We start from the raw sequence: 14,148 nt of genomic DNA on the forward strand, positions 1-14,148 counted from the left end.
CCACTACAGTCTGAGAGCTGATGCCAAATCCATCCCCTTTATGGACAAGCCACTGGGAGCCATCAGCCAATGTCACTCTGTGGATCAACAACGAAGGATTAGACACAGCGGGTAGTTTAGGCCATTTCTTAATTAATAAACATGTTGCTAGATATGCAGTAACATACAACTGACTTTTGTGGGTTTATTTGATAAATATCATACGCATTTCATAGATAATATGATGTTACTCACTTGACTCCCGAGTGGCTGAGAACCCCCACCTGAAAGGACATGCCTTCAAGGGGTCTCCTCATTCTGTCTGCTTCATACACCTTGGAGTTGTACAGCTTCTTCAGGTCAGACATTTTAGATATGTCATAATTGTAGGATCCTCCACCACCTATGAGAAACGTTATAATAACACATAACAATAACATCATAATACTGTATTTATAGATATTTCTTCAAAATAGTTGTTGAAACTTACCACCACTGAAAGAGGATTCCACATTTACAAGCAAAAGGGCCAGAAGAGCTGGCAGGATGAATGCGGTTCTGATGGAGAACATGGCAGGATCCTTTTCCCAAGGATGTTGTTGTGGATACCTAATACACTTTCTGCAGTGAGCTAGATGTACCTTTTTATAAACCCCAAGTTGAGACACTCCTCCCTTATTTGTTATTGCAGCACATTCTCTTCAAATAGAAAGTAGTCTGGCACACAACAGTGGATTGCAAAATAGTTGGAGCACTTTTTTTTATATAGATATTTCTTTTTTTACAAATATGCACATTTAAAGGTTATACTCTCAAACCGATTATTCATCATCTTTGAAAGACTGATAACATAAACTTGAATTTGCCAAGATGTTGTTTTCTCCAGGACACAGGCAATGTTTGGAAAGACAATCAATTATTTATTTGACTGCTGTAAAGGGTTAACTTCTGCCTTGGAACACAGTTTAAAGTTCATTCCTGGGCTTTAGCAAACCAGGAAATTCCCAGAGTGACAACATGACAGAGCAGTACCAGAGAGCAGTACCAGAGAGCAATACCACAGCACAGAGCAGTTACCAAGAGTGCAAATACAGTCACTGCCAGTATCCTGCTGCAATACAGGATACTCCCATGTTGGGAAACAGGGGGAACGGCCAACATGTTTTGTTTTTCCATCAGGAGACCACTTCTATGAGTTGCACTGCAATCAATCTACTAAAAATCCATAAAGAAAGCAGCTATTGTAATTTACCACACAACTTTAGTCAGCACCACATTGTATGTAGAAGTTGTCTGGACATGAACATGACTTCAGATGTGAATGATGCTGTGGCAGTCCAAGTAAAGGAAGGTCATCTGACTTCCAGCTGCCAGTGGAACCAGAGGCAGTTCAATGAATATTCTAACTTTTCCAGCGTATTGTCAGGGAAATACAGTCACAGCCCGGTGACCATGACCCGATGCGATGGTGGCATATGTCTCTGTTGGGCACTGGGGACATCTGGACTTCTCAGAAGGCTGGAACAGCTGGCACTCATTCCCCCAATGGCTGGCATGTAGGCGTGGTGAAGAATTGGCAGCTGCACGGACCGTCTTCGTTGGATGCTGCAAAGGAAAACAAGTGTGTAGGACGTTTCATTTCAAAATATATATAGTAGATATTTCTATAAAAAAATATAGTTAAATATACACTGAGTGTACAAAACATTAGGAACATCTTCTTAATATTGAGTTTGCCCTCAGAACAGCATCAATCGTCAGGACATGAACTCTACAAGGTGTCAGAAGTGGTCCACAGGGATCCTGGCCCATGTTGACTCCAATGCTTCCCACAGTTATTTCATGTTGGCTGGATGTCCTTTGGGTGGTGGACCATTTAACAATATAATAAAGGATCATAGTTTTCACATGGATTCACCTGGTTAGTCTATGTCATGGAAAGAGCACATGTTCATAATGTTTTGTATACTCAGTGTATATATAGAAAGTATAGAAAATATTTGTATTGCATAATGTATCTTTTAGTATCAGAGTAATATATTTTTCTGTACTGTTCAGGTGAGTTGATGTCATCAAAGAGTTCCCTGTTCATCCTGGGCACATCCTCAGAGCACACCTGGGCTCTCAGTCTCACTTCATGGCCCTGTGGACTGGGGGGACTCAGCTCTTCCTCTAGTACTTGCATGGCGACATCCTCCAACTGGTCACCAATCTGCAAAGACCATTTCTATGTTCATTCCCAAAGTTCCACCATCTGAAATGGCATTAATGATTATTAGCTCCACAACAGATGGGTGTTCAACCTACAACGGTTAAAGTTCTGTGAATTGTTTAGACTCAAGACAAGGGATCAGAACTCACCTCTGTGATTCTCCTCCGGAGATGCTGGTTTTCAGTCCGCAGGCTTTCAAGAGATCTGCCCCGATTGAGACTGCTAGAGGAACTGGAGGTCTCCGAATCCTCCTTGTTAAGATCACATTGTAACCAGTTAGTTGGATCCACTTGGTTGGGATTGTCTCGGATTTTTACAAGCTAGGATACAAGACAGAAGCATTCAATTATATTTTTCAAGACGAGTGTTTACATCCAACATCATCTAGCATATACATCCATTTGTAAACAATATACATTGAGAAATGGAAGTCAAACGAGAACATTGAGATAAATGAGATATTTGAACATGAGAGCTCAACATGTATACAAGAGGAGGTTTCAGAGATGAGGCAGGTGACACCTTGGGCAGGAACACCAGACACAGAGTGCAGGTACAGCAGGAGATCACCACCAAAGCCATGATGAAGAGCTGCACATTAGGGTTATACTGGGTCAGGAAGCACCCTGATGCTCCAATGATAGACATGACGGTCACGTGGTACATGCTCAGCCTTGTGTACTTGCTGTCATCGAGGAGATGGATATGTGCATGCCTTGTTCTCAAGGCCAGGAAACATCCAAGAAACTAAAGAAAATATGGAAAACCATCAACTAGATTATCAACTTTGTTTGAAAAGGATCCTGGATGTTGAACATGGTTCTGGCAATTTCTCTCACCATTAGAAGCCCTTTGTAGCCATATACAATGGCGAGCCATTTAGTCAGGTTTGTACTTTCACAGTGCTCCAGGAAGTGCCTTGTATTAACATCTTCACCACCAGGAGCAGTCTGAAACACCACAAAAAGGAAAGACTACTTGAATATTTTTGATCTCCCTCCGAGGTTCACATTTACTACGACTCTACCACACGTTCGACTCCAGACCAGAGCCATTCACTAGCACCACACGGTCGACTCCAGACCAGAGCCATTCACTAGCACCACACGGTCGACTCCAGACCAGAGCCATTCACTAGCACCACACGGTCGACTCCAGACCAGAGCCATTCACTAGCACCACACGGTCGACTCCAGACCAGAGCCATTCACTAGCACCACACGGTCGACTCCAGACCAGAGCCATTCACTAGCACCACACGGTCGACTCCAGACCAGAGCCATTCACGAGCACCACACGGTCGACTCCAGACCAGAGCCATTCACTAGCACCACACGGTCGACTCCAGACCAGAGCCATTCACTAGCACCACACGGTCGACTCCAGACCAGAGCCATTCACTAGCACCACACGGTCGACTCCAGACCAGAGCCATTCACTAGCACCACACGGTCGACTCCAGACCAGAGCCATTCACTAGCACCACACGGTCGACTCCAGACCAGAGCCATTCACTAGCACCACACGGTCGACTCCAGACCAGAGCCATTCACTAGCACCACACGGTCGACTCCAGACCAGAGCCATTCACTACCACCACACGGTCGACTCCAGACCAGAGCAATTCACTACCACCACACTGTCGACTCCAGACCAGAGCCATTCACTACCACCACACGGTCGACTCCAGACCAGAGGTTAAAATGGAAAATGTAATTGAAGTGTTACCTCTTGGCTGAACTCTTCCACTGTTCGTCTGAGTGGATCCACCATCTGCCAGCAGGTTAACAGACACAGATCGATTAGCAGCATTCCCCCGACAATTATCCATAGTTGGTCATCCTTAATGATCTGAAGAAAGAACAGAGAGGAAGAGTATTAAATATTAGACAGTAGAGATGGTGATTAAGAGGCCTGTACTTTTTGAGTTTCTTTAACTTGATCTTTTGAACTTTGAGTTTACCTTTTCAATTATCTCCTTATATTTGACAATTGTCCAGACTCTCCAAGTTTTCGCAAACAATGCCCCAAAGGTTGTGGTGTATCCTACAGAAAGAATATATGTGCGAATCTGTGACAAGAGGAAAACAAATTAAACCATGTGCATCCCTTGAAACAAGGGGTTCCTTCCTTATCACTGAAATGCTTAGACGTTTAAACTCATGTGTCCTCACGGGGCAAAGCAGAACAAACACTTTGTCAGTCACAAGGGATCCATCCAGCCCACAGAGGAAGACGGAGGTACAGGCCAGCATCGTACCCAGGATAATGAGGTAGTTCATGGACGGACTGGACTTCTTCATGACCCTATGGGAAAAACTAAATATTGAGATCAACGGGCAACCTTGACTGAGCAGAGCATGTGAGTAAGTAAACTGGATAACAACGAAAGAGAAAACAACCTTGTGTTTCGATGAAAGCTACCTCAAAAAGCATCTAGTTCAATAACAAGCCAATACAAGATGCTTGGAATAATGATCATACCAATGGTTGTGATGCTTGATGTGGAAGAAGAGGAAGAAGAGTGCCATGAGCATGGCCAGGCCAGTGGTGGATAACAAGATGATGTAGAGGGGAACACTGACATCCCACCGCTGGGAGTGTGCCCGGTCTTTAGGCGGCTGCATGCCTATGAAAGGCACAAAAAAGTAGAATGCAAAGACTGTTACAAAAACAAACATTTTTTGTGTGCTTGAGGCGTTATCATCAGATGTCTTAATGCCTTGTCCTACCTTGAAACTTGATTAAGTGGTTGAGTTCTAATTCTTCTGCTTCAGCATTATACTGGCCTATCTTAACCTCCCGGCCCTCTGTGGAAACACATGCAGTTGATAAATATTTCACAAAGAATGTTCTCTAAATTCGTGGAAATACACATATGTAATGTTTACCTTGAAATTGGCTTAATTTAATAGTTCCCATGCGTTCCCCATTTCTAAACATAACTTGACCCTAAAAAAAAGAAGAGGAAAATAAACTCAATTTGACAAGAATATTTGTAAAGCACATCTTATCTTTATTCTTTTGGAGCAACGATCCATCTAAAATGGAATGTTAACACAACAGTCATGCTAACTTACAGTTACACCCTCAAAGCAAATCTCCTTCATGGAATCAAGGACCATTTGTCCAATCTCCTTGCTGCTGACTGTGAAGTTCCGGTGGATGTCATATCTCTCTCTGTGACGAACAGACTCAATGACCCTGGTCAATGCTTTCACCATCACCCAAACTCCATCATAGGCAAACCCATGGAACTTGCTGGCAACCAACCCTCTCTGCAGCAGCTCTCTGTTGTAAGTCTCGTCATACTCTTCTGGGGTCTAAATAGAAACACAAAGGTGTTTGTGTGACTTCTCTTAATGGTATTGCATTACCTTTGCTACACTGCAAATACACTGTTTGAAGTTTTCAACATTACATCCAATTTTTTTGTTATAAACACAAGTTATCCATTGGAGAGAGCATGGTACAGTATCGACAGAATATGCTGTCCCTTGCTGAAAACCTCAGTACCTACCCTTCCTGAGATGCCTTTTATCTGTCTGTTACTGAGGTGTGTGAAGTCCACAGTGATGTAGCCTTCCATTGCGGTCAGCAGGTTGTTTGAAGCACAGTTGGAGGAGTCGGCCTCCTCCCACCAGCTCCCCTGGTAACCGCCAGGGAGGATCCACTGATATCTCCCGCCAAACATGTTCAGGCTGTAAGCCTAGAAGACAAAGGTTATATGGTAATTACAAACACAAATGGTTATCATAACGATAATTCAAAAGTAATTGTATGATGAATGCGCTGTTAAACTGCTATTAATCTTTGTCTCAAACAAGTGCTAATCATTAATGATGGCATTGTGTTGCATCACATCATATTTTAATGTAGGTTTTCTGGTTATGTACTTACACAGCAAAATACTTTGGAGGCTGAATTCTCGTCAAACAACCCAATAATGATCGTTACATCCATATCCTGTCGAAAGGGACATGATACAAAACAGATTGACACGCTGAGGATGCATCTGCAATTTTCTGAAATAATGCAATTCAGTGACAAATTCTAACTTTTTAAGTAAAGATGATTTGGGCATATTACTCACCTTCAATTTCTTTACATTGATACATGGGTCAGTGGACAGGCTTTCAGTTACAGCAACCATAACATCAGCCTTGCTCAGTTGTTTAGTCAGATCTCTCCTTATCTTTCAAAGACAGGACAATATAGACTTTACAATTCATACATAAGACAGCATAGTTGTCAGCAGTCTTAATCAATAGGCTAATGCCGGATACCCTTGTATCCCTACTTGTAAATGGCGATAACAGCTACATTGTACACCAAACAGGCATGTGACAGAAAGGGTTACCACGGTCAGTGGTACCTCTGAGATCCTCTGTACATCCTGGGTCAGCGTCCCTACACGTCTCCACTTGTAGTTCTGTAGGATCTTCACAACAGCCTGATTGACTGTGTTGTCCGAGGTGACCATTCGGAAGAAGTTGGGATATTTTTTCTCATCATCTAAAACAGGCGTTGTTGCAGCAAAAGACAGCTGAAATATTGAATGCTCAATAACGTTAGGCTTGAAGAGCACTAAATCACTATTTGAAGTACTACCAATTGTGTTATTTGCATGTATTTCACCTATTAAATAACATGCTCTATTGTGATACACAATACAGTGTGATGTAAAATGGTTGCTCAGTGCCTACAATACAGTGTGATGTAAAATGGTTGCTCAGTGCCTACAATACAGTGTGATGTAAAATGGTTGCTCAGTGCCTACAATACAGTGTGATGTAAAATGGTTGCTCAGTGCCTACAATACAGTGTGATGTAAAATGGTTGCTCAGTGCCTACAATACAGTGTGATGTAAAATGGTTGCTCAGTGCCTACAATACAGTGTGATGTAAAATGGTTGCTCAGTGCCTACAATACAGTGTGATGTAAAATGGTTGCTCAGTGCCTACAATACAGTGTAATGTAAAATGGTTGCTCAGTGCCTACAATACAGTGTAATGTAAAATGGTTGCTCAGTGCCTACAATACAGTGTGATGTAAAATGGTTGCTCAGTGCCTACAATACAGTGTGATGTAAAATGGTTGCTCTACAATACAGTGTACGTAAAATGGTTGCTCAGTGCCTACAATACAGTGTGTATTTAAATGGTTGCTCAGTGCCTACAATACAGTGTGATGTAAAATGGTTGCTCAGTGCCTACAATACAGTGTGATGTAAAATGGTTGCTCAGTGCCTACAATACAGTGTGATTAAAATGGTTGCTCAGTGCCTACAATACATGTAAAATGGTTGCTCAGTGCCTACAATACAGTGTGATGTAAAATGGTTGCTCAGTGCCTACAATACAGTGTAATGTAAAATGGTTGCTCAGTGCCTACAATACAGTGTGATGTAAAATGGTGCTCAGTGCCTACAATACAGTGTGATGTAAAATGGTTGCTCAGTGCCTACAATACAGTGTGACGTAAAATGGTTGCTCAGTGCCTACAAACATGGTAAAATGGTTGCTCAGTGCCTACAATACAGTGTGATGTAAAATGGTTGCTCAGTGCCTACAATACAGTGTGATGTAAAATGGTTGCTCAGTGCCTACAATAAAACAGTGCCTACAATACAGTGTGATGTAAAATGGTTGCTCAGTGCCTACAATACAGTAAAATGGTTGCTCAGTGCCTACAATACAGTGTGATGTAAAATGGTTGCTCAGTGCCTACAATACAGTGTGATGTAAAATGGTTGCTCAGTGCCTACAATACAGTGTGATGTAAAATGGTTGCTCAGTGTACAATACAGTGTGATGTAAAATGGTTGCTCAGTGCCTACAATACAGTGTGACGTAAAATGGTTGCTCAGTGCCTACAATACAGTGTGATGTAAAATGGTTGCTGCTACAATACAGTGCCTACAATACAGTGTGATGTAAAATGGTTGCTCAGTGCCTACAATACAGTGTGATGTAAAATGGTTGCTCAGTGTGATGTAAAATGGTTGTGCCTACAATACAGTGTGATGTAAAATGGTTGCTCAGTGCCTACAATACAGTGTGATGTAAAATGGTTGCTCAGTGCCTACAATACAGTGTGATTTAAAGTTGCTCAGTGCCTACAATACAGTGTGATGTAAAATGGTTGCTCAGTGCCTACAATACAGTGTGATGTAAAAGTGTGATGTAAAATGGTTGCTCAGTGCCTACAATACAGTGTGATGTAAAATGGTTGCTCAGTGCCTACAATACAGTGTGATGTAAAATGGTTGCTCAGTGCCTACAATACAGTGTGATGTAAAATGGTTCTAAAATGGTTGCTCAGTGCCTACAATACAGTGTGATGTAAAATGGTTGCTCAGTGCCTACAATACAGTGTGATGTAAAATGGTTGCTCAGTGCCTACAATACAGTGTGATGTAAAATGGTTGCTCAGTGCCTACAATACAGTGTGATGTAAAATGGTTGCTCAGTGCCTACAATAAAATGGTTGCTCAGTGTGATGTAAAATGGTTGCTCAGTGCCTACAATACAGTGTGATGTAAAATGGTTGCTCAGTGCCTACAATACAGTGTGATGTAAAATGGTTGCTCAGTGCCTACAATACAGTGTGATGTAAAATGGTTGCTCAGTGCCTACAATACAGTGTGATGTAAAAGTTGCTCAGTGCCTACAATACAGTGTGCCTACAACGTGATGTAAAATGGTTGCTCAGTGCCTACAATACAGTGTGATGTAAAATGGTTGCTCAGTGCCTACAATACAGTGTGATGTAAAATGGTTGTAAAATGGTTGCTCAGTGCCTACAATACAGTGTGATGTAAAATGGTTGCTCAGTGCCTACAATACAGTGTGATGTAAAATGGTTGCTCAGTGCCTACAATACAGTGTGCGTAAAATGGTTGCTCAGTGCCTACAATACAGTGTGATGTAAAAGCTCAGTGCCTACAATACAGTGTGTAAAATGGTTGCTCAGTGCCTACAATACATGGTTGCTCAGTGCCTACAATACAGTGTGATGTAAAATGGTTGCTCAGTGCCCAATACAGTGTGATGTAAAATGGTTGCTCAGTGCCTACAATACAGTGTGATGTAAAATGGTTGCTCAGTGCCTACAATACAGTGTGACGTAAAATGGTTGCTCAGTGCCTACAATACAGTGTAATGTAAAATGGTTGCTCAGTGCCTACAATACAGTGTGATGTAAAATGGTTGCTCAGTGCCTACAATACAGTAAAAAGATACCTGTACAAGGTTCCACCCCTGTAGTGATTCAGCAATGACGGATGTGACTGATGGACACACACCTCCAAAGATCATTAAGTATTTTGGCCCAAAGCATATGGCATCAAAGTAGGCTTTAAGTCCTTTGGCAATATTACACTAAAAGACAAAGAGAAAACGAAGAGTGAACTGTCTCACTCCATTCATCATCATTATGATTCCAAAATGCACTGAACAGCTTACATGTCCTTTTTTGCATTCAAATACACTACTTTTAACCTTGTTCTCCACATAGACAATGTACACCCCACTAACAGAGGCTTGTTGGTCCAAAAAACACCAGTCCACTAACACACCAACAAACGTTACCTCTGAATCTATGACGTGAAAATTGATCTCATAGTTTCTTAGAGGAGTCTGCTGCCTGCTCAGGTCGTCTAGAGCGAGCTGGACAGCCGGCAACACGGACGCCGTAAGGTTTCCCCGCCCTGGGTTGTCTGTCAGCGGCATGATCCACAAGACTGGCAGAGAGTGGCGAACCTGGGACAGAGAAGGAACAACGACCAGCCATGAGAGAACCAGGATCTGTCCTGAGCTTGCCCGTCCACCACCACTCATCCTTTCTCCCTGTCACTTCCCAGTCTCCACTCCCTGGTGTATTTCTCCTCCTGACTAGCACACCTCCTGTAATGGAGTCAGGTCCTAGTTAAGACCCCTTAATCCTCGTCTGTTCCAGCCAGGCCATTCCACACACCGCAGCTGCTCCCTCAAGAGAATCCACTGAAGAGGATAAAGGGATAAGGTGCTGGCAGTGACTGACGAGGTTACCTACATCTGTCACTCTGATCCCACTGCACACATTCACTGATTGCTATGCTCTGGTTTTATTCTAGAAGGAACTTTTAATATAACTTTTCAATATTTTGACATTTACCATGTAGGTTATTCCCCTGTGGATTATGAAACAATGTAGGTTATTCCCCTGTGGATTATGAAACAATGTAGGTTATTCCCCTGTGGATTATGAAACAATGTAGGTTATTCCCCTGTGGATTATGAAACAATGTAGGTTATTCCCCTGTGGATTATGAAACAATGTAGGTTATTCCCCTGTGGATTATGAAACAATGTAGGTTATTCCCCTGTGGATTATGAAACAATGTAGGTTATTCCCCTGTGGATTATGAAACAATGTAGGTTATTCCCCTGTGGATTATGAAACAATGTAGGTTATTCCCCTGTGGATTATGAAACAATGTAGCTCCACAATCAGACGTATAGGTTAAAGAAATGGTCTGTGATTGACAGCTGATGTTTTTACAGGGAAAGAATACCTTTATGTTCAAGACCGCTCAAACCTTCAAACTCTGGCATCATTACATTATCACCACAAGATGGCAGTGTTGTTCAACTTCTCAAACGAGCTCAAGCAGAACGTTCAATTAACTCCTTTATCCAGCAATAACATTCATTCATTTGAAAGTGTTATTGTTCTGCATGTAGTTGCAGAACAAGCTATAATACATTTTCTATAAAAAATAAAACATCAAAATGACCAGTGCAATCATGTACAGGCTACACTTTATTTACTTATAAATGAGACAAAATATTGAACTTAAATATAAGAGCACAAAAAAAGTCTGAACACTCTCAGGCTTGACCTATGAACTTAGGCACTCGCTAACATCCTCTCTCCCAGAAAGTGAGTCATAACACAATAACGGAAAAGTTGGAAAGGTTGATATTTTGTGCACTCATCGGCCGATGGGGGACTGACTGTCTTGTGATTATAACAGGTTGGTCCAAAGGCCTCTTCCACACACAGAACACATCTCATTCCTGCCCTGCCAGCGCCCCCTTACCACGACTCTGGCCTTTTCCTGGCTCTCTGGATCGATCAGTCTGTCTGACAGGGCCTCCTGGTCCCTTACCCCTGCCACCACCACCTCCCCTCTTCCTCCTGCCCCCATGTCTCTGTCCACCAGCCACCCCTGCATCCTCCTTGGCAGCCTGTGCCCACAGGGCATCAAAGTTCCCTGGAGCCTGGTATCCAGGCAGACTGGCATCCAGGGGGTCTCTGGAGAGCAGTACCCAGATAGCAGGTATGTTCCTACTGACAGTGAGGCTGTCCAGGCCTGCTGCAGGCTCCAGGGGTTCCCACACCTCCAGGACAGTGCTGAAGAGCAGCCTGGTCTGCTGGTGCAAGCCTTTCACACGGCGCTTCAGGATCTCCACACACGTGATGGCCTTGGAGACCCCCTTCCCCATCCCAGTGAATACTATCTGCCGGCTAGGCATCTTTTCCAGTGCCTGGGAGCATGGTGCTTCCTGGACCTCGGTGGTGCTACCCCCTTCTTCGCTCCTAGGCTGCCCCCCCTCGCCTTCCAGCGCTCTGGGCTTGACCTCCATGCGGCTCAGGGCGTAGCGCATGAGGTTGCGGATCTTGCTGCCATCCTTCACTCTAACCTCGTTGGTGTCGCTGGAGAGGCCGGGGAATGGGCAGGGACAGGGCTGTTCCACCGTCCGTGCCTTACTGTAGTTCTCCATGTCACCTGTACCTTATCTTTGTACAGGCAGAGACACACGTACAGAATATTTGATCAACACGGTATTAGAACTAGCGTACAGTAGCCTCAGACTTTTACATAATAATCTTGCTGCCATAACCCTTAATACTCTAGCTAAATACTCTGGCTGTAGCTGGCCAAGTACCTCATTAATAAAATACAACCACTGACGGTTTCGTTGAGATTCAATGGCCACATGCGCGCCGTGTTAACATTTTAGAGCAACGACAATGAGAAACAGTATGTGGTTGTATTTGATTACCGTTTTATTTTAAAAAAGGTATGGATCTCAGCGAACAAAAAAGGAACACAACAACAGAGGACAAACATAGGTACACGATAAGGGTTTAATCATTTTAAAAATGTGAAGTATCGACTGCATAGCGAATCGAAGAAGACTGAGTTTCATTTAAAAAACCGAGATCCGTTTAAAAAACGTCGCTCAACTCCGTAGAGTTGATGTAGCCTACTTGGCAAACTCTGGCTGTGCCTAGCTACTGTTAGGTAGGTGTGTCAGCCACGAAGAGACATATGATATCTAATTAAGATTAACTTCGTTATAAAACTCACGTATTTACAAAAACCCAGTCTTAAGCATCGGGTGTGTGCTGATCAGCCCGGTTAACACAGTCAAATAAACAGTTTATTACTCACCGGAAAACATAGGACATCCGTATGTCGCAAAGGGCTCTGATCGTATAACGTTCGCAGCTGCTGCAAAAAGTATTTAAAGAGCACCGGTACATTCTGGGAGTTGTAGTATATATATATATATATATATGCAATCCTTTACTTTTTAAAACATGACTGACTGGAAATAACAACAGAGTTTCTAAAACCATATTAAACCACCTTTGACATAACCACATTAGTAGGCTGGAAGTGTTTGAAGTATAATAATAAGTTGTCTCAGAGAAAATATATGTTTTAGTGGTTTGCTAGAGCAATTTCCTCGGGTTATCTATATTGCAGTAGGTTTCGTTAGCAAATGATTATAAGGGACACTTGCTAAAGATGCCATAAGTGATTAAATGTGCCAGACACACCATTTGTGTTCCTCAGCTAGAGTGTCATTAGGCTACGTCACATTGTTAGGGTTCGTTTTCGAATGTAGTTTACCAATTAGGGATTTTGTGTTGCAGATATGTGGTAGGGGAGTAGGGGCACGAGGGAACACACTTAATGTGTTGTGAAATCTTTTGTGAATGTATTGTAATGTTTTTAAAATTGTATAACTGCCTTGATTTTTCTGGACCCTAGGAAGACGGGGTTGTAGTGGAGCAGGTTGAGAACTTCAAGTTCCTTGGCATCCACATCACCAACAAACTAACATGGTCCAAGCACACCAAGACAGTCGTGAAGAGGGCACGACAAAACCTATTCCCCCTCAGGAGACTGAAAAGATTTGGCATGTGTCCTCAGATCCTCAAAAGCTCACCTACCGCAAGGCACTACAGAGGGTAGTGTGTACAGCCCAGTACATCACTGGGGCCAAGCTTCCTGCCATCCAGAACCTCTATACCAGGCGGTGTCAGAGGAAGGCCCTAAAAATTGTCAAAGACTCCAGCCACCCTAGTCATAGACTGTTCTCTCTGCTATCGCATGGAAAGTGGTACCGGAGCGCCAAGTCTTGGTCCAAGAGGCTTCTAAACAGCTTCTACCCCCAAGCCATAAGACTCCTGAACGTCTAATCAAATGGCCACCCAGACTATCTGCATTGCCCCCCGTCTTTTACGCTGCTGCTGTAACAGTATAGCATCCGTCCCTCTCCTCGCCTCGAACCAGGGACCCTCTGCACACATCGACAACAGCCACCCTCGACGCATCGTTACCCATCGCTCCACAAAAGCCACGGCCCTTGCAGAGCAAGGGGAACAACTACTTCAAGGTCTCCGAGTGAGTGACGTCACCAATTGAAATGCTATTAGCGCGCACCCTGCTAACTAGCTAGCCATTTCACACCGGTTACACTGCTACTCTGTTATTATCTATGCATAATCGCTTCAATAACTCTCCCTACATGTACATATTACCTGAATTACCTTGACTAACAGGTGCCCCCGCACATTGACTCTGTACTCTACACATTGACTTGCTATTGTTATTTTACTGCTGCTCTTTAATTATTTGTTACTTTAATCTCTTACTTTTTTGGGTATTTTTCTT

General features: G+C 43.1%; 1 protein-coding gene across 9 annotated transcripts; it reads right to left on the reverse strand.

The window, feature by feature from the left end:
- Positions 1 to 21: 21 nt before the first annotated feature.
- Positions 22 to 11,626, reverse strand: LOC118372780 (gamma-aminobutyric acid type B receptor subunit 2-like). 9 transcript variants are annotated; one of them, XM_052502924.1, is made up of 21 exons: positions 11,278 to 11,626; positions 9,785 to 9,955; positions 9,437 to 9,574; positions 6,567 to 6,737; positions 6,285 to 6,386; positions 6,092 to 6,157; positions 5,712 to 5,900; positions 5,272 to 5,514; positions 5,083 to 5,143; positions 4,924 to 5,001; positions 4,676 to 4,820; positions 4,366 to 4,498; positions 4,155 to 4,262; positions 3,920 to 4,042; positions 3,031 to 3,141; positions 2,714 to 2,938; positions 2,341 to 2,511; positions 2,031 to 2,191; positions 470 to 1,584; positions 235 to 382; positions 22 to 77 (listed from the first exon to the last, which is right to left on the reverse strand). In XM_052502924.1, the coding sequence occupies exons 1-19, from the start codon at positions 11,479 to 11,481 to the stop codon at positions 1,416 to 1,418; spliced, it is 2,769 nt and encodes a 922-aa protein (XP_052358884.1). In that variant the 5' UTR covers positions 11,482 to 11,626; the 3' UTR covers positions 22 to 77; positions 235 to 382; positions 470 to 1,415. The 9 variants fall into 9 exon arrangements, with proteins under 9 accessions (XP_052358884.1, XP_052358885.1, XP_052358883.1 ...); XM_052502925.1 differs by having other exon boundaries at positions 2,341 to 2,442; positions 3,031 to 3,165; XM_052502923.1 differs by having other exon boundaries at positions 3,031 to 3,165.
- Positions 11,627 to 14,148: the final 2,522 nt, after the last annotated feature.

The sequence above is a fragment of the Oncorhynchus keta genome, unplaced genomic scaffold (assembly GCF_023373465.1).
Source record: "Oncorhynchus keta strain PuntledgeMale-10-30-2019 unplaced genomic scaffold, Oket_V2 Un_contig_16603_pilon_pilon, whole genome shotgun sequence".
In the NCBI taxonomy this organism is placed as follows: Eukaryota; Metazoa; Chordata; class Actinopteri; order Salmoniformes; family Salmonidae; genus Oncorhynchus; species Oncorhynchus keta.

Coding starts and splice junctions, on each gene's coding strand:
- LOC118372780 (XM_052502923.1), bottom strand. CDS start 11,481: ATGCCAGTCTGCCTGGATACCAGGCTCCAGGGAACTTTGATGCCCTGT. Junction 5,901..6,091: donor CCTCCAAAGTATTTTGCTGT/GTAAGTACATAA, acceptor TTTGTCTTCTAG/GCTTACAGCCTGAACATGTT. Junction 4,263..4,365: donor TGTTTGTTCTGCTTTGCCCC/GTGAGGACACAT, acceptor CTCTTGTCACAG/ATTCGCACATATATTCTTTC.